The 23,359-nt window shown below is 62.3% G+C and overlaps 2 protein-coding genes across 2 annotated transcripts; both read right to left on the reverse strand.

Moving 5' to 3' along the window:
• Positions 1-7,659: 7,659 nt before the first annotated feature.
• GPR32 (G protein-coupled receptor 32) lies at positions 7,660-8,652 on the reverse strand. The gene has a single exon (XM_059667364.1). It carries the CDS (start codon positions 8,650-8,652, stop codon positions 7,660-7,662), a length of 993 nt encoding a protein of 330 aa, XP_059523347.1.
• Positions 8,653-18,414: 9,762 nt separating this feature from the next.
• On the reverse strand, positions 18,415-20,917 carry CLEC11A (C-type lectin domain containing 11A). Its single transcript, XM_059665901.1, has 4 exons — positions 20,567-20,917; positions 20,140-20,329; positions 19,627-19,818; positions 18,415-19,076 (listed from the first exon to the last, which is right to left on the reverse strand). Exons 1-4 carry the CDS (start codon positions 20,711-20,713, stop codon positions 18,643-18,645), a joined length of 963 nt encoding a protein of 320 aa, XP_059521884.1. The 5' UTR covers positions 20,714-20,917; the 3' UTR covers positions 18,415-18,642.
• Between the last annotated feature and the right edge of the window lie 2,442 nt (positions 20,918-23,359).

Below are 23,359 nucleotides of genomic sequence, written 5' to 3' on the forward strand. Positions count from 1 at the left end.
CCACAGCTCCTCCTGTGCCCACAGCTCCTCCCGGACCCACAGCTCCTCCCGGACCCACAGCTCCTCCCGGGTCCACAGCTCCTCCCGGGTCCACAGCTCCTCCTGTGCCCACAGCTCCTCCTGTGCCCACAGCTCCTCCTGTGCCCACAGCTCCTCCTGTGCCCACAGCTCCTCCCAGACCCACAGCTCCTCCCGGGCCCACAGCTCCTCCCATGCCCACAGCTCCTCCCGGGCCCACAGCTCCTCCCGCGCCCACAGCTCCTCCCGCGCCCACAGCTCCTCCCGCGCCCACAGCTCCTCCCGCGCCCACAGCTCCTCCCGGGCCCACAGCTCCTCCCGGGCCCACAGCTCCTCCCGTGCCCACAGCTCCTCCCGGGCCCACAGCTCCTCCCGGGCCACAGCTCCTCCCGTGCCCACAGCTCCTCCCGTGCCCACAGCTCCTCCCGGGCCCACAGCTCCTCCCGGGCCCACAGCTCCTCCCGGGCCCACAGCTCCTCCCGCGCCCACAGCTCCTCCCGCGCCCACAGATCCTCCCGCGCCGACAGATCCTCCCGCGCCCACAGCTCCTCCCGTGCCCACAGCTCCTCCCGGGCCCACAGCTCCTCCCGCGCCCACAGCTCCTCCCGCGCCCACAGCTCCTCCCGCGCCCACAGCTCCTCCCGCGCCCACAGCTCCTCCCGCGCCCACAGCTCCTCCCGGACCCACAGCTCCTCCCGGGCCCACAGCTCCTCCCGCGCCCACAGCTCCTCCCGCGCCCACAGCTCCTCCCGCGCCCACAGCTCCTCCCGCGCCCACAGCTCCTCCCGCGCCCACAGCTCCTCCCGCGCCCACAGCTCCTCCCGGGCCCACAGCTCCTCCCGTGCCCACAGCTCCTCCCGGACCCACAGCTCCTCCCGGGCCCACAGCTCCTCCCGGGCCCACAGCTCCTCCCGCGCCCACAGCTCCTCCCGCGCCCACAGCTCCTCCCGGACCCACAGCTCCTCCCGTGCCCACAGCTCCTCCCGGGCCCACAGCTCCTCCCGGGCCCACAGCTCCTCCCGCGCCCACAGCTCCTCCCGCGCCCACAGCTCCTCCCGGACCCACAGCTCCTCCCGGGCCCACAGCTCCTCCCGGGCCCACAGCTCCTCCCGTGCCCACAGCTCCTCCCGGGCCCACAGCTCCTCCCGGGCCCACAGCTCCTCCCGGGCCCACAGATCCTCCCGCGCCCACAGATCCTCCCGCGCCCACAGATCCTCCCGCGCCCACAGATCCTCCCGTGCCCACAGCTCCTCCCGTGCCCACAGCTCCTCCCGTGCCCACAGCTCCTCCCGTGCCCACAGCTCCTCCCGGACCCACAGCTCCTCCCGGACCCACAGCTCCTCCTGTGCCCACAGCTCCTCCTGTGCCCACAGCTCCTCCTGTGCCCACAGCTCCTCCCGTGCCCACAGCTCCTCCCAGACCCACAGCTCCTCCCGCGCCCACAGCTCCTCCCGCGCCCACAGCTCCTCCCGGGCCCACAGCTCCTCCCGTGCCCACAGCTCCTCCCGGGCCCACAGCTCCTCCCGGGCCCACAGCTCCTCCCGGGCCCACAGCTCCTCCCGCTCCCACAGCTCCTCCCGTGCCCACAGCTCCTCCCGTGCCCACAGCTCCTCCCGTGCCCACAGCTCCTCCCGGGCCCACAGCTCCTCCCGTGCCCACAGCTCCTCCCGGACCCACAGCTCCTCCCGGACCCACAGCTCCTCCCGTGCCCACAGCTCCTCCCGGGCCCACAGCTCCTCCCGCGCCCACAGCTCCTCCCGCGCCCACAGCTCCTCCCGGACCCACAGCTCCTCCCGGGCCCACAGCTCCTCCCGGGCCCACAGCTCCTCCCGCGCCCACAGCTCCTCCCGGGCCCACAGCTCCTCCCGCGCCCACAGATCCTCCCGCGCCCACAGATCCTCCCGGACCCACAGCTCCTCCCGGGCCCACAGCTCCTCCCGGGCCCACAGCTCCTCCCGGGCCTACAGCTCCTCCCGCGCCCACAGCTCCTCCCGCGCCCACAGCTCCTCCCGGACCCACAGCTCCTCCCGGGCCCACAGCTCCTCCCGGGCCCACAGCTCCTCCCGCGCCCACAGATCCTCCCGCGCCCACAGCTCCTCCCGGGCCCACAGCTCCTCCCGCGCCCACAGATCCTCCCGGGCCCACAGATCCTCCCGGGCCCACAGCTCCTCCCGCGCCCACAGATCCTCCCGCGCCCACAGATCCTCCCGGGCCCACAGCTCCTCCCGGGCCCACAGCTCCTCCCGGGCCCACAGCTCCTCCCGCGCCCACAGATCCTCCCGGGCCCACAGATCCTCCCGGGCCCACAGATCCTCCCGCGCCCACAGATCCTCCCGCGCCCACAGATCCTCCCGGGCCCACAGATCCTCCCGGGCCCACAGCTCCTCCCGCGCCCACAGATCCTCCCGCGCCCACAGATCCTCCCGGGCCCACAGATCCTCCCGGGCCCACAGATCCTCCCGCGCCCACAGATCCTCCCGCGCCCACAGATCCTCCCGCGCCCACATATCCTCCCGCGCCCACAGCTCCTCCCGGGCCCACAGCTCCTCCCGCGCCCACAGATCCTCCCGCGCCCACAGATCCTCCCGTGCCCACAGATCCTCCCGGGCCCACAGCTCCTCCCGGGCCCACAGCTCCTCCCGCGCCCACAGATCCTCCCGGGCCCACAGATCCTCCCGGGCCCACAGATCCTCCCGGGCCCACAGCTCCTCCCGGGCCCACAGCTCCTCCCGGGCCCACAGATCCTCCCGGGCCCACAGATCCTCCCGGGCCCACAGCTCCTCCCGCGCCCACAGATCCTCCCGCGCCCACAGATCCTCCCGGGCCCACAGCTCCTCCTGGGCCCACAGCTCCTCCGGGGCCCACAGCTCCTCCCGGGCCCACAGCTCCTCCTGGGCCCACAGCTCCTCCTGGGCCCACAGCTCCTCCTGTGCCCATGCTTGACCTGCCCCCCTCAGCCCTCTGTGGCTCCCCAGCCCCCTCCAGTGAATTGGGACAAAGTCCTCAGTGTGGTGTTGGGTTTGGACTCTCTTATCTCAAATGTCCTGGTCCCAAGCTCAGCTACCCCATGGGGCATTTTATTTCCAATATTCTTGCTTGATATCGGAGAGGAAGGGAGAGGGAGAGAGAGATAGAAGCATCCATGATGAGAGTCATTGACCCGCTGCCTCCTGCACGCCCCACACCGGGGATTGAGCCCGAAATCCCGGGCGTGTGCCCTTGACCGGGAATCAAACCGTGACCTCCGGGTTCATAGGTTGACACTCAACCACTGAGCCACACCAGCCGGGCCCCCATGGGACATTCCTGGCCCCCAGGCCTCTGCCCCAGTGTCCCCTCTACCCAGAATGCCCTTCCCCATCGCCACGGCTACCATTCTGGTCTCCTGGACAACCCTCTCAGGTTCCGGTGACTGGCTGGCCTCCCCTCTCTGACCCAGAGGCCCAAGAGCAGCAGCGGGAGAAGGAGGTCACGTGACCTTGCCCAGAGGGCTCATGGCCATGAACTTTCAAGAAGTGAGGGCGGGTCAGGGGGGACAGGGAGGGCGGGCAGGGGCGGGAGGGGCTGGGTCCTGACCTCCCCCTCCCCCTCTCCCGTCCCCACAGAACGTGACACTGGCCATCGCCGTGTTCACCATCCTGGCCTCCATCTACTTCTTCAACAAGGTGAGCGCAGGGAGGAGCCGGCGGGCGGCTCTGTCAGCGGTCCCCGTGCCAGCGTCCTGGCCTCCCCTCTCCCACATCCCTGCATGTCTGTGTCTCCTCCCCTCTTAGGCTCAGCGATGAGGAAGCGAAGAAACGGGACAGCTTAATCCAAGAGCCCGGCCTCTGCCCCGACCATGACTCTGGCCCCGGAGACTTAATAAATGAATCAGCATAGCCAGCTCTGTGCCAACACCGTGTGGGACTCTGTCCCAGGGCCAGGCCTCTGGGTCTGAGGGAGGAGGGGCTGGGGGCCAGGCCTCTGGGTCTGAGGGAGGAGGGGCTGGGGGCCTGGACCCCTGGGTCTGAGGGAGGAGGGGCTGGGGGCCTGGACTCCTGGGTCTGAGGGAGGAGGGGTTGGGGGCCTGGACTCCTGGGTCTGAGGGAGGAGGGGCTGGGGGCCTGGACTCCTAGGTCTGAGGGAGGAGGCTGGGGGCCTAGACTTCTGGGTCTGAGGGAGGAGGGGCCGGGGGCCTGGACCCCTGGGTCTGAGGGAGGAGGGGCTGGGGGCCTGGACTCCTAGGTCTGAGGGAGGAGGCTGGGGGCCTAGACTTCTGGGTCTGAGGGAGGAGGGGCCGGGGGCCTGGACCCCTGGGTCTGAGGGAGGAGGGGCTGGGGGCCTGGACTCCTAGGTCTGAGGGAGGAGGCTGGGGGCCTAGACTTCTGGGTCTGAGGGAGGAGGGGCCGGGGGCCTGGACCCCTGGGCCTGAGGGAGGAGGGGCTGGGGGCCCACATTCTCAGATTTGAGGGTAGGGGCCCAGAATTTGAGCTGGGTTTTGAGGGATGAGTAGGAGTTTGCAGCAGTGTTTAGAGAAGAAGAAGTTATTCCAACTTTGGGTGCAAGAGCACAGAGGAGAGAAAGAGCAGGGCTGATACACCACTTGGCACCAACACAGACCGCTCTGCACAGCAGATTTCATTTCTTCTCTCGGAGTCCCGGCTTTCTTATCAGACAAAAATCAAAACGTCTTTGTCCCCTGGGCCCAGAAGGCCACCGCAAGGACAGCCTGAAACCGAAGACGAGTGTGGGCATCGTAAGCGTCTTTCTCTTCTCTTAGCAAACTTGTATTCAACCTTCAAAACCCACCGTCCATGCCCCTTCCTACAAAAGATTCCAGATGCCCAGGACAGAGTCAGCCCCGGGCTCCCCCACTCCCTGCCTCCGTCCCCAGCACGTGGCTCGCCCTGGATGGCCCCTCAGCCTCTGGTTGAGCTTCAGCCACTTTCTCACCCGAAAAGAAACCATTGCATTTCACCTGGAGATCTGAGATGGCGGCCTCTTCACAGGATGAGCAAACATGCTGGGCTTCCCGGCAAAGGACCAGCAAATTTCAGTTCGGGATGGAATCATAGCTCCGCTACCTTTTGGGCTAAAGATCGCCAACACTTGGGGCCAGCGGTTCCGCACACTGGGTACTTGCGCCCCCTTGAACGCTCGGGCGTCCTGGTTCCGACAGTCTGACTTATAGGAGCTTTGGTTGCAATGCTCCGAGTCACCACATGGGGGCGGTGTTGGGCCATTTTCCCAGTCAGAAATGAGTCCGGCTCCCGGAGGGAAGTGGGGTTCCGCAAAACCAATACTTTGAGACTGGTGTGTGTGTGTGTGTGTGTGTGTGTGTGTGTGTGTGTGTGTGTGTGTGTGTGTGTTGGGGGGCGGGGGACCCTCACTGCTCCCACCCCCACACTTCCCTGGCTGGCCTACCTTGGACCCTCGCCCCAACCCCCTTTTTCTTCCTCCCTTCCTTCCTTTCTTTTTTAAATATATTTTTATTGGTTTCAGAGAGGGAGGGAAAGGGGGAGAGAGATAGAAGCACCAATGATGAGAATCATTGATGGGCTGCCTCCTGCACGCCCCCCCCTCCCCCCCGGGGATGGAGCCCCCAACGCAGGCACGTGCCCTGACAGGGAATCGAACTGTGACCTCCTGGTTCATAGGTCAACGCTCAACCACGGAGCCCCCAATTTCTATTCTCTACCCCATCACAGGGGTCTCTCTACACCCAAAGTTGACCCTCTCCCTCCCTGCTCACAGCCCTCCTATGGTTCCCCTGTCCCCCTGAGAGGATTTCTAGTCACAGCCCCGCGGCCTGCGTTGAAGGCTGTGTGCACTGGCTTCCTCCAGTCTTTCTCTTTAAAAAAAAAAAAAATCCAGCCAGCCCGGCCGGCGTGGCTCAGCCGTTGAGCGGCAACCTGTGAACCAGGTCATGGTTCAATTCAGGTCCAGGGCACATGCCCGGGTTGCAGGCTCGATCCCCAGTGGGGGGCGCACAGGAGGCAGCCGATCAATGATTCTCTCTCATCATGGATGTTTCTCTCTCTCTCCCTCTCCCTTCCTCTCTGAAATCAATTAAATATATATATTTAGAATTCATCCACCTCCTCAGCCCCCTCCATGGCACAGCCTTACCCACAGATAACTGAGAGATGGTTTTGCTTTTTTAAATGCCATGCCCCAGTGCCTTTGCACATGCTGTGCCCTCTGCCTGGAGTGTCCTTTCCCACCTCTGCTCTGTGTCAGCCCTTCCAGAGGCTTCCTGGGAAATCCCTCCCTATCAGATATACCTCCCACCCCCTCCCTCTACTCCTCTGCCCTCCATCTTCAGTGGCTACAACTGGGGGGGGAGGGGCGCACCCGGAGTCGAATCAGACTCCTGCCGGACCCGCAGCGTGAATCTTGGCCGTCGTGTTTATAAAACGATTTATTGGCAAAGAGCTTGGTCTTGGCGTCCCCTGGGCCTTGCCAGCACTTAGTGCTGGGCCCCGGGGAGCTGGCGGCGGCATTTTCACAGCCGCAGGCGTGGAGGCCGATGGGGCTCAGCTGGCTGCGGGCTCCCTGGGGGGCTTTTCAAACTCCCAGCGCCCAGCCCGCCCCGGCCACCACGAAAACCACAGGGCCCGGGGTGGGGCCTGGGCGCCCAGAACTGTAAAAACTCCCCGGAGATGCAGGTCCGAAGGAGCCGCAGGTCGAGGGCGTTGCGGCCACGCGTTTCCCAGGACAGAGAGCGGCAGATGTCCGGGGTGGGCGCTTCTGAGCTCGCTCCTGGGACACATCGGAGACGCCAGAACGTGGAGCAAAAATTACCCTTTCATTTGGGACCATTTGGGAGTTTGAACTCGAAAGACAACAGGGTTCCCGGAGCAGGATGGTTAGGAGGCACCGATAAGCCAGGTGTGAGCTCAGGCCCTGCGTTCCCCGGTCCCTGGGGCCGAGGCGTCCGGGGTGCGGGGGACCCTCTGGTTTTAGGCCTGAGAGCCCCACATGCGGGAGTCCCGGGTGAGCCGTGAGCCTGGTCCCACGGTCCTACCTGCGTCTGCACTCCCCGCTCGCGGCTCTCCGTCTCTCGCTGGACTGTGTCCCTGTCTGTCCGTCCACCCGTCCGTCCGTCCGTCTCTCCCCACTCCTCCTCCTCCTCCTCCTCCTCCTCGGCTTCGGCCCAATGCCAGCTCCGTCCGTCTGTCCCGGGCCCCCCCTCTGCTTCCGTCTCTCCCTGGGCCTTTGTCTCCAGGTCTTGTTCTGTCTCGTCTCCCAGGCGTTCCCTCCTGGCGGCCGGACCGGCTCACCCCGCCCCCTCCCTGTGGCGGCCTGGGCCTCCTGGCTGCAGGACCCCATCACCTCTGCGTCACCCACTGCTCCCCCCAGTACCTCTTCTCCCACTTCACCCGCTCTCTTCTGGGTCCTTGTCCCCCTGCACCTGGGTCCCTGTCCCCCCTCCACCTGGGTCCCTGTCCCCCTCCATCTGGGTTCCTGTTCCCCTCTCTCTGGTCTCTTTCTCCTTCCTTCCAGATCCCCTCTCACCCCTGCTTCACCTCACCATCTCTCACTACATCCACATCTAGTCTCACACTCTCCCCCCTCCCCTCACTGCCCCCTCCCCTCTCTGCCCCCCTCCCCTCACTGCCCCCTCCCCTCACTGCCCCCCTCCCTCACTGCCCCCTCCCCTCACTGCCCCCCCTCAGGTCCCGGCAGGAAGTTTGGACCTGCATCCCCATCGCCCAACCCCCCCTGCCTCCTCCCCAGACCCTCCCCTGGGCAGGACCAGAGGGTCCCCCACAGCCGCTGCCTGAAGGCCTGGTCCCCGCACACATAGAGCAGGGGGTTGAGGCAGCCGCAGGCCCCCGCCAGGACGAGCCCCAGGGGTCTGAGCAGCACCCAGACCTCGGCCAGGCCCAGACTGGCCTCTCGCGCCTCCAGCAGCCTCAGCAGCATCAGCAGGTGGAAGGGGAACCAGCAGAGGAAGAGCAGGGCCCCCGAGGCCCAGGGCAGCCCCAGCAGCGGCGGCCTCCCCGTGAGCCCAGCCAGGCGCAGCTGGGCCCGCAGGAGGACGTGGAGGGCGCCCAGGACCCCCAGGGGCACCCCAAAGCCGAACACCAGCTGGTTCAGCGCCAGGCTGGACAAGTGGGGCAGCCCCCTGGCCGAAGTCCTGTTCTCAGGCCGGGCCGGACCCCCACAGCCCCCGCCCCGCCGGCCCCACGCCCCCAGCGCCAGCAGGAGCAGCCAGAACGCGCCGGCCCAGAAGGCCGCCCTGCGGGCACCCCGGTGGCGCAGCGCCCAGGCCGGCCAGAGGGTCGAGGCGCAGCGGTCGGCGGCCCTGCGGGCCAGCAGGCGGCCGCTGGCGTAGAAGGTCAGCAGGGCCAGGCCGGGGTCCAGGTGGCAGAAGGCCGCCCCCAGGGGCCAGCAGGACGGCGTCCAGGTGACGGCCAGCGGCAGGAGGACCGTGAAGGCGACGTCGGTGGCGGCCTGGTGGCCGAACCAGGCGGCGGACAGCGCGGGAGGCAGGTGGGGCCCCGCCGCTCGGAACACCAGGCCGCGGCTGGCCACCTCCAGCAGGTAGGCGGCCAGGATGGCCAGGGAGTAGGCGAGAGAGAGGGCAACCGCCGAGGGGCACACGACTCCAAAGGGTGCCGGCCGCCGAGCGTCCGAAGGGTCCTCCATGGGCCGCGGGGTGCTGTGGGGACCCGCGCGCCTCTGCGTTAGCCTGTCCCACACCCATACACCCCCCCCCAACCCCACCCCAGACGCCGTCCTCTCCCCGTCTCCCCGGCACCTCTCAGTCTCACTCTGACTCTCTCTGCCCTGTCCCTGCGCCCTGTCCCCATAGCCCCGGCCCAGCTCAGCCTCCACCGGCCTCCCTGCCTCCCGCTCCCCCTCCCGAGCGGCCCCTCCCCGGCCCACAGGCCTCCCACGGCTCCCCAGGTCCCTGGGCAAAGTCCCAGCCCTTCCATGGAGCTGAAACCCCAGTGGCTGCCCCCACCCCCGCCCCCTGCAGCCCCTCCTGCCCTTGAACTGGCCCTTCCCCATTCCCGCAGGGGACCTGTGTCCTGGGAGGGTTGCAGGAGCTGCTCGGTGGCCACTCCTAACAGCTCTGCCTTTCAGACGGGGAAACTGAGGCTGGGGAGGGAGAGTCAGGTGCTCAAAAATCAAAGCAGACAGAGCACAGGCCCAGCCCGGATTTGAACTCACGTCTGTGCGGCCTCAGAGGCCTGGATGTTAACTGGGGGGCCCGCCCCCACCCCCGTCCTGCTGTTTGTGGGCCTTTGTTTACCCACGCGGTGCCTTTGCTGGTTGTCCTGGACTCACCAGCAGGCGGGGGTGCGGGGGGGCGCGGGGGCAGGCGTCTTCCAGGGCGTCTGAGCAGGAGCTGGCAGCCGGACCTCCCCTGGAGGACCCGGGCGGGGAGGAGTGAGGAGCGGGCAGCTCACAGTGGGCAGAGGGGGGAGCGGGAGGCAGGGCCCAGGTGGAAATCAGAAGGGTCTGAGCATGAGCCGGGGTTTCCCCACCTGTGGCCTGAAGGACCGCGCTCTCTTCCAGGTGCCCCAGGACCAGGTCTGAGCCCCTCAGCCTGGCGTGGGCAACCTGACCTGTCGTGGCGCCGCCCACACCGCCAGCCTCATAGCTCACCACTTCCCTTCCTTCCGCTCTGAAGTTCCCAAAACAAGCTCCATGGTTTCACGCTCGCGTGCACACACCCAGCCTCTGTCCTCGCCGCCGGTTCCTCATCCTGGGCCACTTGGCTTTACCCCATTGTTTCAGCCGGCAAACTCCTACTCATCCTCCAAAACCCTATTGGCTGCCACCTCCCTCAGAAAGCCTTCTCTGACTGCTGCCCACCCATCCAGACAGGATCAGGTACCGCCTCTCTCTCTCTCTCTCTCTCTCTCTCTCTCTCTCTCTCTCTCTCTCTCTTAAATTTCTTCTTCTTCTTCTTCTTCTTCTTCTTCTTCTTCTTCTTCTTCTTCTTCTTCTTCTTCTTCTTCTTCTTCTTCTAGAAAGAGAGAGAGAGAGAAACATTGATTTGTTGTTCCACTTACTTATGCATTCAAGGGTTGTTTCTGGCATGTGAACAGACCAGGCATTGAACCCACAACTTTGGCGTAGTAGGATGACGCTCTAACCAACTGAGCAACCCGGGCAGGGCTCACCTCTCTTGCACGCAGGGCCTCTGAGAGTGGGTTCCAGCTACACCCCTTCCCAGTATCCCTGTCATCACTCGCTCTTGGCTTAACCTTCCTGCTCTCCCCTCCATCGCCCTGACAATCATGCATCATTTAAACTTTCTGTTTTGTTCCATTGTCTCTCTGCACCCTCCTTGCCGCCCCCCCCAACACTGTACCATAGATTTTCATCCCAGAGCAGTGCCTGGCACATCGTAGGTGCTCAGGAAATACTGTTGAATAAAGGGATGAATGGGTGTGAGTAAGGACCCCCATATCCATGTGGTAGGCAGAGTAACAGTCCCAAAGATGTCCCTGGCCAGGGTGGCTCAGTGGGTTGGGCATCGACCTGTGCACTGAAAGGTTGCCGGTTTGATTCCCGGTCAGGGCACATGCCCGGGGTTTGGGGCTATATCCTCGGTAGGGGGCGTGCGGAAGGCAGCTCCTTGATGTGTCACTCTCACATCAATGTTTTTCTCTCACCCTCTCCCTCTAAAAAAATCAATTTAAAAGCTATTTAAAATAAATTTTAAACATGTCCATGTCCTACTCCTCAGATCCTGTCTGTTGCATTAGCTGGAAAACAGGAATTAAGGGTGCTAAGCGGGTGACCCTAAATTAGGGACAGGGCCCTGGATCACCCGGGTGGGCCCAGTGTTGTTAGAGAGAGGGCGGCAGAGAGAGACGGGCCTCGAAGCTGGAGGAAGGGGCCATGAGCCATGAGCTGGGCACAACCAGAACCAGGAAAAGGAAATGGATTCTCTAGCGCCCATGACCCAGTTAGCACCTCTGGCCCCCGCATCATGAGATAAGTGTGTGTGCGGGGGGGGGGGGGGTTGTTATTTTTTAAAAGAGATGTATCCTTCTGTTTTTATTTTTTTTATTGATTTCAGAGAGGAAGGGAGAGGGAGAGAGAGAGAAACATCAATGATGAGAGAGAACCATTGATCGCCTGCCTCCTGCACGCCCCCTACTGGGGATCGAGCCTGCAACCCGGGCATGTGCCCTCACTCAGAATCGAACCCGGGACCCTTCAGGCCACAGGCCGACGCTCTATCCACTGAGCCAAACCGGCTAGGGCAAGTTTGTGTTGTTTTGAGTAGCTACGTTTGTGGGAATTTGTTACCGCAGCCTTAGACAACGAATACGCCCATTTTATAGGCCAGCAAATGGAGGCTCTGTGAAGGTCACGCAGACACTGCATTGCTGGCTTTGCCTCTGGAATGGCAGGGGGTTGGAAGTCGGGGACAGGCCCCAGAAAGAAGGGTCTGGACCCAGGAGGGCCAAAGGGGAGGCCAGGAGGCCGCGGCCAGGCTGCGGTGGGAGGGGTGGGGCGGGCCTCCTGGAAGAGGAAGGAATGGGAGCCCTGGGGGGAAGTGGGTGCCGGGCTCTGAGGCTCCCGAGGGCCTCAAGGTGTCCAACAGGGAGGGGGCAAGGTGAGGGAGGAGGAGGGGGGTCCTGGTTTAGAGACGCTCACTCCCCCCTCTCCCTCCTGTCACTCCCTCTGGCCCCTTCTGGCCTGGCCCGCCCCCCCTTCTCCCTCCCCGTGCCTGGGCCCCAGGTGCATCTCTCTGCCCTTGGCATTGATCCTGCCCCTCCCCTGCTCACGCACCTGCCATGGCTCCCCAGGGCCCCTGGACAAAGTCCCAGCCCCTCCGCCTGGCCTTGCCCTGAGGCCCAGCAGAGCCCTCAACTCGACCTCCCACCACTTCCCCGGGAGCTCTGGGCCGCCACCTGCTCTGTCACAGAGCGACCCCCTTGGCGGCTCCCCGTCCGCGTCCATGGCTGGGGCCTCTGGCAGCTGAGAGTCTGGGTCGGGGTCCCCGGGGGTCCCCAGCGTCATTCAGCACAGGAGCCTCACCCAGCCCTCGGTCAGGTCAGCCTGGGACTGGGGGCGTGGGGGGCAGACAGGACCCACTCGCCACAGGACGTGTCCCAGGAGGGGGGGACGGGCACAGGGCAAAAGAGACAGGCTGCCATTTCACCCCAAACAAGCCTGGGACCCAGATGAGCCAAGCTCCTGACTGAGATGGGATCCGGCCCTGACATCGGATCGGATCGGACCGGCTGGAACCGTGGGACCGACCGTGACCTGGGCAGGTAGGTCCTACCCTGCGGGCAGCTCAGAACCCAGGAACCAACCAAGTCTGCAGCCAGCAGGGCGGGGTGGGAGCCCAGGGAAGGTGTCAGGTGTCGGGGGATGCGCTGTCTCCTGACAGCTGTTTTCCCACTGGGGTGACAGTCTGTCTGTCTCCCGCCCGCGGCTGCGGCTCCGCCTCCCTCTCTCCCTGTTGACAGAAACTGGGTTGTGATTGAGAGCGTGAGGCCGCCCTCCCGCCTGGGAGGCAAGCGTCTGTGGGATCGTCTGTGGGATCGGCAGGCAGGTCGGGGCTGGGCTGCGAGCTCGAGGGCACGGCTGCGCTCCTGGCAGGCCCCGTGGGTGCCAGGGCTGGTGGGCATCTGTAGGGACCGTGTGCTCCGTGCACACCGCTGGGCACAGAGTGCGCGTGGAGGTGGGGGCTGTGGGATCTGAAGAATGAGGGCTGTCTGCCCCTCCCTGCCCCCTGGCAACCCAGCCCCTTGCCCTGGAAAGTCACCCCAACTTTGGAAATGTCGGCCCCCTTTCTCCCCCTCCAATGCAGGCTCCCCTCCCCTCCGTCTTTCTGACGCCAGTGCCTCGAACCGTGCGGCTCACCTGACAGGCCTTCACGAACCAGGACTGAACGGGCTAGCGGGGTCAGACCATTCAAGTCCCGACGACCACTTACTCGCTGTGTGACCTTTGGGAAGTGGCCTTCCCTCTCTGAGCCTCAGTGGCCTCATCTGAGCAATGGGCGTCATTGTGCGAGGCCTCTTTGGGGAGCCTGTGTGTTGATAAGGCTCCGCATGGGACTGGGTGCACAGGATGCGATCCATGCCTGTGAGGGTCTCTGTCTGATGACGGGAGGAGTGAGTCGCCCGCTCGGTTCTTAGAGAAATCTCATTAGAGAGAGTCTTCAGTCCTCATCTGGCCCAGTCAGAATCCGAGGTGGGCAGGGCCCGCCTGGCTCAGTGGTTGAGCGTCGGCCTGTGAACCAGGAGGTCGCGGTTCGATTCCCGGTCAGGGCACATGCCCGGGTTGCCTGCTCCATCCCCAGTGGGCGGCGTGCAGGAGGCAGCGGATCCATGATTCTCTCTCATCATTGATGTTGCTATCTCTCCTTCTCCATTCCTCTCTGAAATCAATAAAACTATATTTAAAATAATAATAATAAAAAGAGAAGTCTTCCTGGAAAGGAAGGGTGGAAGGAATACGGGGAGATAACCAGGTGTCTCGCACGGAGTGATTGAGATGAGGCCACGCCAGGAAGACCTCCTGGAGGAAGAGGCGGGGTTGTGCAGGGCCCTGCAGCCTCCCAGGGGAGAGGCTGCAAACTTTAAGGGTCCCATCATCCCCTGGGCACTTCAGCTGGGAAATGGGGTGACTGAGGAACCCCACCTCACTGCGGGCCCTGGCTTGGCATGATGAATAGGCAGTTCTTTCCCCCGTAGCCGTTCTATGTTTTTAAATATTGAACCCAAATATAGAAAGTCCCTGGCAGAGACCATGGCTGTGGTCGACACCATTACGCAGCCCAGCGTAAGCATCATGGACGTGCCAGGAGAGGAGGGAGAGAAAGGAACGGGAAAGAAATTGAAGAAGTAATGGCTGAAACTTTCCAAATCGCACTAACGGACACATCTAGGAAGCTCAGTGAACGCCAGTAGCATCAACATAAACAGACCCACAGTCAGACACATCCTAGTGAAAATGTTGAAAGTCGCCCTAACTGGTTTGGCTCAATGGATAGAGCATCGGCCTGCGGACTGAAGGGTCCCAGGTTCGATTCCGGTCAAGGGCATGTACCTTGGTTGCAGGCACATCCCCAGTAGGGGGCGTGCAGGAGGCAGCTGGTCGATGTTTCTCTCTCACCGATGTGTCTAGCTCTCTATCCCTCTCCCTTCCTTTCTGTAAAAAAAATCAATAAAATATATTTAAAAATAAAAATAAAAAGAAGTTACATAGAAAAATCTTTAAGAAATTAAAAAGACTGAAAAATTTATTATTTAAAAATATATAAATAAATAAATAAATAAATAAATAAATAAATAAAAATAATTGGTCATCCTTATGGGAAAAAATAAAGTTGGATCTCTACATCACACCACACACACACACACACACACACACACACACACTTCAGATGATTACAGACTTCAATGTGGAAGTCAAATCTTTTAGAAGATAATGAAGGACAATGTGTTTATCACCTTGGGGTAGGGGAGGACTTCTTAAAAGAGTCCCCAAAAGTACCCAGCATAAATATTTGGAAAACTGACTACATTCAAATTAAGAAACTTCTGCCCTGGCCCAGTGGCTCAGCTGGTTAGAGCGTCATCCCTTCCACTCTCTCTAAAAATCAATGAAAAAAATGTCCTCAGGTGCCCGGCCAGCGTGGCTGAGCGGCGACCTGTGAACCAGGATGTCACGGTTCGATTCCTGGTCAGGGCACATGCCCGGGTTGTGGGTTTGATCCCCACTAGGGGGCGTGCAGGAGGCAGCTGATCCATTATTCTCCCTCATCATTGATGTTTCTCTCTCTCTCTCTCTCTCTCTCTCTCTCTCTCTCTCTCCCCCTCTCCCTTCCTCTCTAAAATCAATAAAAATATATTTGAAAAAAATAGCAGAACATGGAAACACAGATGCTCATTTGTGAAATGCAAAAACCTCAGCCAGAACAAAGCGAATTCGCTGTAGTGTCTGCCCCAGAGGACACCACACCATGGCAACAACGCAGGAACAGAGCCACACGAGCGAATATTTGTAATATGTTTGCCTTTATTTTTATTATTTTATATTTTTATTGATTTCAGAGAGGAAGGGAGAGAGAGCTGGAAACATCAGTGATGAGAGAAAATCATTTTTTAAAATATATATATTTTATTGATTTTTTTACGGAGAGGAGGGGAGAGAGATAGCTAGAAATATGGATGAGAGGGAAACATCGATCAGCTGCCTCCTGCACACCTCCTGCTGGGGATGTGCCCGCAACCCAGGTACATGCCCTTGATGGGAATCGAACCTGGGACCCTGCAGTCCACAGGCCGACGCTCTATCCACTGAGCCAAACCGGTCAGGGCGAGAGAGAATCATTAATTGGCTGCCTCCTGCAGGCCTCCTACTGGGCATGGAGCCTGCAACCCTGGCATGTGCCCTGAAGGAATTGAACCATGACCTCCTGGTTCATAGGTGATGCTCAACCACTGAGCCATGCTGGCGGGGGCTCAAGAACTATTTCTAACCATTTTCCATGAACCTGTTTCACTTATTTTAAAAATGATTATGACCCACCCATGGAAATCTACCCATATTTTGGGGAAAAAAAAAAAAAAAAAGCTTGTAGGAAAGATCTGAGCGCTAGTTACAGACTAAACAAAAGTTAGACTCTTGAGGCTTTGGGGTTTTCTACGGGTTAACGCGTGACCGGACTACATTTCCCATAGTACCTCGGGCCCAGCCCCGATGGGTTCTGAGCTCTGATTGGAGACTGCTGAGCTCTGTCTTCCTTGCGAAGGGCGGGGTCCTAAGCTTGCTGGGAAATGTAGGCGATCCGCACGTGGGAGGAGAGGGCGGGGCTTGCGGAAGGACCTGCGTGAGGCACCCAATGGCCGCCGGGAAATGTGGCGGTAGGCCTGTCGCTCAGCCGCCTGGGATTTGTAGTCCTGACAAGCCCCTGCGGCTAGCAGTGCTAGTTCTGCCCCAGGCTGGGTCATCTCCGGCCTTGGGCTCTTCCTCCACCACTTCCCTGGGTCCATGAATGTTTCTACCCTAATAGCTGCTGCGGCTTCCTCTGGTCCGCGGCTCCTGGCTCTCAGAGCAGATGCTCCTCCCCGAGGGCCAGGGAGGGGGCACTGGCAAAAGCTGGCCGTTGGCAGGCCTGGGAGGGTAAGGGGTCCCATAGGCAGACCTGAGTCAGGAATAAACCCGCAACGCTGTATGTAGGCGAGCTGAGCTCATGTAGAAACTCCTTGCAAATGCCTTCCACTCACCACCTCGGACCTCTCTGCGTGCCCCAGCTCTTTGCTCCTAGGCATCTAGCGTGATGGAGGGTGTGATGGGGAAAGTCTCGGACCTGTGCAAGCCCGGGGATTTGCCAGGAAGAGAGAGCAGCAGTTCGAGACCCGACTCCTCTCAGGGTCCCCGACCTGGCCCCACACAGCCATCCTCGAGGCTTCATTCAAGGGGCTCCCATGTGCCAGCCAGGGTATGCTGGGTACACGGAGTTGCTTATACCCAGCCCTGCCCTGCCCCACAGTGTCCCCCAGCCTGGCTGACCAGTGCAGGGTCAGGAGAGACGTCTCACTCACATCGGCCCAGTGGGAAGTGTCCTAGGCAGGACTAGAACTTGGGCCTTCTGGCTCGAGTCCAGGCAAGGATAGCCATTGAACTGCCCAGAATGTCAAGTCTGTGAGGGTGAACCCCTCCTGGGCCAGGGCAGGAACTCCTCTGCCTCATCTGCCCCGTGGTTGCCTCTGACCTTCTGCTGCCCCGCATCCAGCCTGGAAAACGAGCTGAAGGGCAAGAATTCTGAGCAAGGTCTTCCTGACCAGAGGCCACCCCTTCTCACTCTCCAGCTGGAGGGGGCGTGGTGCTCCCCCTTTTTGGAAATGACAGGGGTGACTGTCACTGGTTGGCCCAATGGTGACACTTTAGGCTGGTTGGTGCCACAGCTGAGGGAAGGGAAGAAGAAACGTTGTGATCTCTTGGTTTCTAGGATCATGTCGGAGTCAGGACCCTGATGCCAGTATTGGGGGGAGACACCGGGGTGATTTCGGGGTGTCCCCATGGCCCCAGGGAATAAAGGTATGAAAAGCGGTGGGGAAGGGAAGGTATCGCGTGGCTCATGTTCCACCATTTCCCAAGTGCTCACTCACTTCCTGGGCTCATCTGAACACCCCAAGAACCACACAAGGCAGGGGTGAGTGTGCCTGTGTTCAGATGAGGAAACTGAGGCTCAGAGCAGGGAAGGGACTGGCTCCTGGTCTCACAGGCAGGGAGTATAGGAGGGAACACTGGGAGGGAGCCTACACTTCCATGCTGGGTAGGTCTTCAAGTTTGTGTCTCCACACAGGGCCCTGGGGGTGGGGCGGTGCCCCATGGGCCATCTGCTGAAAGGAGCTGGAGGCACAGGAAACAAAATTAAACAAGGTCTCGCCCTAACCGGTTTGGCTCAGTGGATAGAGCGTCGGCCTGTAGACTGGAGGGTCACAGTTCGATTCTGGTCAAGGGCATGTACCTTGGTTGCGGGCACATCCCCCGTAGGGGGTGTGCAGGAGGCAGCTGATCAATGTTTCTCTCTTTTTTTAAAAAAATATATTTTATTGATTTTTCACAGAGAGGGAGAGAGATAGAAAGCTAGAAACATCCATGAGAGAGAAACATCGATCAGCTGCCTACTGCACATCTCCCACTGGGGATGTGCCCGCAACCCAGGTACATGCCCCTGACCGGAACCGAACCTGGGACCTTTCAGTCCGCAGGCCGACGCTCCATCTACTGAGCCAAACCGGTTTCGGCCAATGTTTCTCTCTTATCGATATTTCTAACTCTCTATTCCTCTTCCTCTCTGTAGAAAATCAATAAAATGTATTTTAAAAAAATTAAATGAGGTCTTTCTTGCAGGACTTGTCAGAGCCTTTAGCTCCTTTATGATTCCCCAGATTTCTCTGATCAGGACCAAGACCTGGGACAATGATTGATAGGCCCGGGGGGTCCCAAAGGCCCTGAGCAGCGGGGCACCATGGGGGTGAAGGTGTTAGTGTGTGCACTTCGGTGCTCCCGACATCTGTGTGCAAGCGTGGAGGGCCGTGTGTCACAGATGCATGGGGGTTCTCAGCTGATGGTTCTGGGGTTCAAATAACACCCGCACAAGAGGAACGGGCCAGCCCTGACCGGTTTGGCTCAGCGGATAGGGCGTCGGCCTTCGGACTGAAGGGTCCCCATTCGATTCCGGTCAAGGGCATGTACCTTGGTTGCGGGCACATCCCCAGTGGGAGGTGTGCAGGAGGCAGCTGATCGATGTTTCTAACTCTATCCCTCTCCCTTCCTCTCTGTAAAAAAATCAATAAAATATATTTTAAAAAAAGAGGAATGGGACAGGCGCCCCCAAGGCCAGGTGCTCGCCTTTCCCGGCCTGCCACGCGGCGAGAGAAAGGCCCAAAGTGCTCCCACTGCCCGCTCCGGTCAGATTCCAGAGGCTTTATTGTCTCGGACCTCGCCGCTCTCAGGAGACACACAGGCAAGGAAGGGGTCCCGGCCCCGTGGGCACCCCGCCTCCACCCCCGCCTCCGGGATCGCCCAGCCAGGCAGGGTGGGTGGCAGGGAGGGAGGGAGGGAAGGACGTTCTCGCTGGGTGCGCGGCCCTGGCCAAGGGCGGGTGCGGGATGGAGTGGAGGCGGGGGACCGGCCCCGCTAGAAGGGGAACTCGCAGACGTAGTAGAGGCGCCGCTCGCAGTCGTGGTCCCACCAGGAGCCGTCGTCCGAGGCCTGCGCCACGCAGTTCTCGAGCGCGCCGCCGTTGGGCTGGTTGGGGCTGAGCGGGTGCGGCGCGGCGCTGGGCTCGCGGCCGGGCGCGCGGTGCCAGGCGAAGAAGGTCACGCGCTGGCCGTTCTCGAAGAGGTAAAGGCCCTCGGCGCGCCGGTCGTGCACGCCCAGCCACACGGGCCAGTTGTAGGGAGCCAGCGCCGTGCGCAGGTAGCGAGCGAGCGCCTCCATCTGCTGGCGGTCCGCCGGCTGCGCGAGGCTCCCGCCCCGCGCCACGCACCGCGCCTGCGCCGCCGCCTGCGCCTCGAAGTCGCGCGAGAGCAGGAAGCACTTGTGGCCCAGGCGCAGCCCTTTCAGGCAGCCTGCGGGAGGGGCGGGGTCAGGCCCTCGGTGGGCGTGGAGGGGCGGGGTCAGGCCCTCCGGGGGCGTAGGGGCGGAGTCATACCCTCCAGGGGCGTGGAGGGGCGGGGTCAGAGACTCCGCGGGCGGCCAGGGAGGAGGCGGGGTCAGGCCCTCGGTGGGCGTGGGGGGCGGGGTCAGGCCCTCCGGGGGCGTAGGGGCGGAGTTATATCCTCCGGGGGCGTGGACAGGCGGGGTCAGAGACTCCGCGGATGGTCAGGGAGGAGGCGGGGTCAAGAACCCAGCAAGGGGGCGGAGTCAAGGCCGCCGGGGGCGGGGCGATACTGTAGGGACCGGACTGCAGGGGGCGTGGCGCGTGCAGAGTGGGGTCGGCTCCACCGCCTGCTCCCGGCACTACCCCCCCTCCCCGCTACTCTAGCCTCCCCATCAGCCAACAGCCCCAAGTTTCAAGGAACCCCCTCGCCCCCGACCTCTCCGGGCCCCCTCCTCCCACCGGTTTCCCGCCAGGCCCGGATCGCCGTGCTTGCCCCGCCCCGCCCCGTGCGGACTCACCCTCCAAGCGGCCGTGCTCGCGCTCCGCGCGGCTCTGCGCCTCCTGCAGGACTTGCACGGCGTCGCGGGTGTCGCCCACCGCCTCCCGCAGCTGCCGCAGCCCCTTGGTCAGCTCGACCACGCGGGTGTCCAACACGTGCAGACGGACGTGCAGCTGGTGCAGGCCTGTGTCTAGGCCGGCCAGGCGGCCCACTGCAGACGGACAGGGCGCACGTTGGATGGGGACCCTGGGGGCGGCATCAGGGGAGCGGAGGACCTGGGGGGACAGGGACCTATGGCCTCTGGGGGCCGAGTTTGTGGGATGGGAGTTGGGGGACTTGAGAGTCCTGGAAGGTCGGTGGCCCCCGGCCTTTTTGGGAGGCAAGGCCGGGACCCAGAGCTCATAGGGTTGTGGGCGAGACGGGCTGGGCCGTGAGCAATTGAAAGCTTCCCCCCGGTAGCGACAGGACGGTTCATTTTGGGGCAAATGATGGTGGAGGCCTGGCGGGCAGGGCAGACCTAATGATAACTCACGGATGTAAGTGATGGCGTCCTCCGGGGTGGGAGAGGGGCTGGGGGTGGAGGAGGGGATCGGCGTCGCTTCCTCCTCTTCTTCCTCCTCCTGCTGGCCCTCCTCAGTCTCTGAGGCCCCTTTGTCTTCAGGGGTTCCCTCAAGATTGTCGTCCCCCCTCAAAGTGGGCAGCCCCAGGGCCTCCTGTAAATGCTGAGGCAGGGAAGGGATGGCCAGGGACAGCCCGTCGCCCCATTCTGACTCCCCAGATGCTCCAACCACCCCCTCTCCAGCTGCAATCTGGCTAACTGCCCTCGAGTCCCTCCTGGGAGCCCATCACCCCCATCCTCCGGGCCTCTCCCATCCCTCCCGCTGGCCCAGTTCCCTGATCCTGCAACAGCCCCTCCCAGGGCCCTGCTGGCCGCGGCCACCATCCCCCCAGCCACTCACCTTCAGCAGCAGGGCCTCCCTCTCCCGCTCCTCCTCCTGGGCGCCTCCCCAGCCCCCCTCCCACTCCCTCTCGGCTCCCCGAGCCCCGTGGCTGAAGCCCAGGAGCTGGGGGACCACCAGGGCCCCAAGGAGCCAGGCTGCCTGCATCAGGGCGGGCTCGCAGCACCCAAGGCTGCGGACAAATGTCTCTGAGGAGGGGGTGTCTCTGGCGACTGGAGTGTGTCCAGATCACTTGCCCCCCGGTCCCCACCTCTCCCAGCTCTTCCCTGGTCCCTCTCCTCCCAACGCCTGTCTCTGTTCTTGGTCTCAGTTCCTCGATGTGTGTCTCTCCCCGCCTCTCTTGGCTCCCCTGAGGCCCTCCCTGCCTCTGTGGCCGGAAACCTCCAACGTTCCAAAGCCTGGATCCTGCCCTGGGTCTCCCCTCACTCCCTCCTCTTCCCACTTTCCAGAGCTCACTCCGCCCCATTCTTTCCTTCTGCCCGGGCCAAACGCCCTGATGGGCAGGAGGAGCAGGGAGCTAGCTCTCCAAGGGATCCTGCGGACACAGCCTCTACCAGGAACCCCCGCAGGGGGGTTGTTGGGCTGGGACCCTGCACCCCGCCCCTCTTCCCTACTCCCCCCCTCCCACCCCCGTGTCCCTGGCCACTCCTCACAGAGGGGGGACTGCGGGGTCTCTCCAAGGTTATTACCCTGCTGGACGAGGCTTTCCCACCATTCTCAGGCTTTAGGGCACCGTCTCCCCCAGATCTCCCATCCCACCCTCCACACTCTTGCCCCAAGATGCAAGTTGAGTGTGTGGGACACCTACAAGGAGCATGCGTGTGTGCAGGCCCAGGAGGCCGGCCTCTGGGGTTCATTTCCCATACGTTTTTTCTGGAAGCCTGCAGACCAGGCCCTTCCTTGGTGACTGGGGACTCCAGACAGGCAGACAGGCCGTCCCACTGGGTGAGGGGCTCGGGCAGAGGGGAGGGAGGAGGATGGGTGAGGTGAGGGGGGTGGGGGTGGTCAAGATGCTTTCTCCAGGAGGTGGAGCGGACAGGTGCTGGGCTGGGTGCCTACGGAGCTCTGAGCAGTCAGCGAGGTTCCTCTCCAGCCTGGACCACTGCAGTCGCCTCCTCCCGCTCGCCCCCTCCTTCCTCCCTAGCCCCTCCAATCCACGCTGCTTGCCGCAGCCAGAGCAATGCCTCCAAACTGTAAATCAGAGCCTGTCACTCCCCACTCCCCTGCTCCCCCAGCTTCCCATCACAGGCAGAGGAGAAGCCAAACCCTGCCCTTGGCCAGGGTCTGGCCAGCCCCGCAGGGAGCCGGGGAGGGCAGGTCCTTTGCAATCCTGCCAGCTCATCACCCCCACGCCCCTGCCCCCTAGGGTCCAGCCACACTGGAGTGCGGGTAGCCTCTTGGCTATTTCCTGAATGCTGAGCTTCTTCCCACCTCCTAGCTTTCGCACGAGTCTTTTCAGCCTTCTAGAACAAGGCTCTGTGGCTCAGCCCCTTCTCATTCCCCAAACCTCAGCCCGGAGAGGCCTTTCCTGACTGTTTTATCTAAAGAAGCTCTGCTCCTGCCCCAGCTGGTGTGGCTCAGTGGATAGAGCGCCGGCCTGTGGACTGAAGGGTCCCGGGTTCAATTCCAGTCAGGGGCACATGCCTGGGTTTTGGGCTTGATCCCCAGTAGGGGGTGTGCAGGAGGCAGCGGAACAGTGGTTCTCTCTCATCGTGGATGTTTCTATCTCTCCCTCTTCTTTCCTCTCTAAAATCAATAAAATATTTTTTTTTTAAAAAAAAGAAGCTTCACTTCTGCAAATTATTTTATTAAAACACCCCCTTTGATCTTTTCGGTATACTCAAGACTGGCATTGTCTGGTTTGTTTGTTTGGTTGGTTGATTGGTTGTCGCCTGTCTCCTGCCAATGAAGGCAAGGGTTCTTGTTTATCGCTGGATCCCCAGAGCTAGAACAGGGCCAACCTAGCGCATAGTAGGTGCTCAATCAGGTGCCGAGTGAGAAAGGAAGTAGCCACTCATGGCACCACAGTAACTTAGCCCCTCGATGGGAAGCTTGACTGTTGTGCTCAGATGGCACCCTGAGGCCCAGGCAGGGGGGCACGGGAAAGGGTCGGGGCGGCCAGGGTGGATGAGGTGGTGAGGGCAGAGGGAGAGAGGATGCACAGGCAAGAGAAGCAAGAGGCCAGGCCATGCCCACTCTGTGCCAGACTCGTGACTCATGCAGGGCTTTCCTCCATTTGGCCTGGCCAGCGGTGCCAGCAAGCATGGAGCTCACCGGCCAGGGATGCCAGGGCCCACTCTTCAAGGGAGGAAACCAAGGCTCAGAGAGGGGCCAGCAGCCCGCCGGAGGTCACCGGCATGCAGGCAGCTGGCCAAGGCTTCTGGCTCTACGCAAGAGCAGGGCCCCTGCCCGCGGCTGCTGGGAGCCCCAGGAGGGGCCTCGGAAACCAAGGCGCCCGGGCTGCCTGCCCTCTTCCAAGGAAGCAGAGGGCAGCGTGACCTTGGGCAGGCTGCTGCCACATCAGAGCCGGTACCTCCCCGGTGCCCCTGAGGGTTCCCAGGACCCCTCCCCAACAGCTACAGGCCTCCAGACCTGACGCACAGACCGGGACAGGCCTTGTAAACTGTAGACGGGCGCACAGCCTCTCTCGCTGATGGCACCCGCCTGGGCAGCTGTTCTCTCCCAGGGCCCAGCTGCTCACCACCTGGGGCGCTGGCTGGGGGTGCACCAGAGGGGGGCCTCCCAGAGCTGGGCCGGCACCTGCTGCAGCTCCAGCAGAGGCACCCGGAGCCC

Source organism: Myotis daubentonii, chromosome 15 (genome assembly GCF_963259705.1).
Source record: "Myotis daubentonii chromosome 15, mMyoDau2.1, whole genome shotgun sequence".
Taxonomy (NCBI): domain Eukaryota; kingdom Metazoa; phylum Chordata; class Mammalia; order Chiroptera; family Vespertilionidae; genus Myotis; species Myotis daubentonii.

What these genes read in the sequence shown, in the direction of transcription:
- CLEC11A (XM_059665901.1), bottom strand. Translation starts at nt 20,713, where the DNA reads ATGCAGGCAGCCTGGCTCCTTGGGGCCCTGGTGGTCCCCCAGCTCCTG. An exon ending in GGGAGGCCCTGCTGCTGAAG is followed by an intron (nt 20,330 to 20,566) that starts GTGAGTGGCTGG and finishes TCCCTGCCTCAG; the next exon opens with CATTTACAGGAGGCCCTGGG. An exon ending in CGAGCACGGCCGCTTGGAGG is followed by an intron (nt 19,077 to 19,626) that starts GTGAGTCCGCAC and finishes CCCCTCCCGCAG; the next exon opens with GCTGCCTGAAAGGGCTGCGC.
- GPR32 (XM_059667364.1), bottom strand. Translation starts at nt 8,652, where the DNA reads ATGGAGGACCCTTCGGACGCTCGGCGGCCGGCACCCTTTGGAGTCGTG.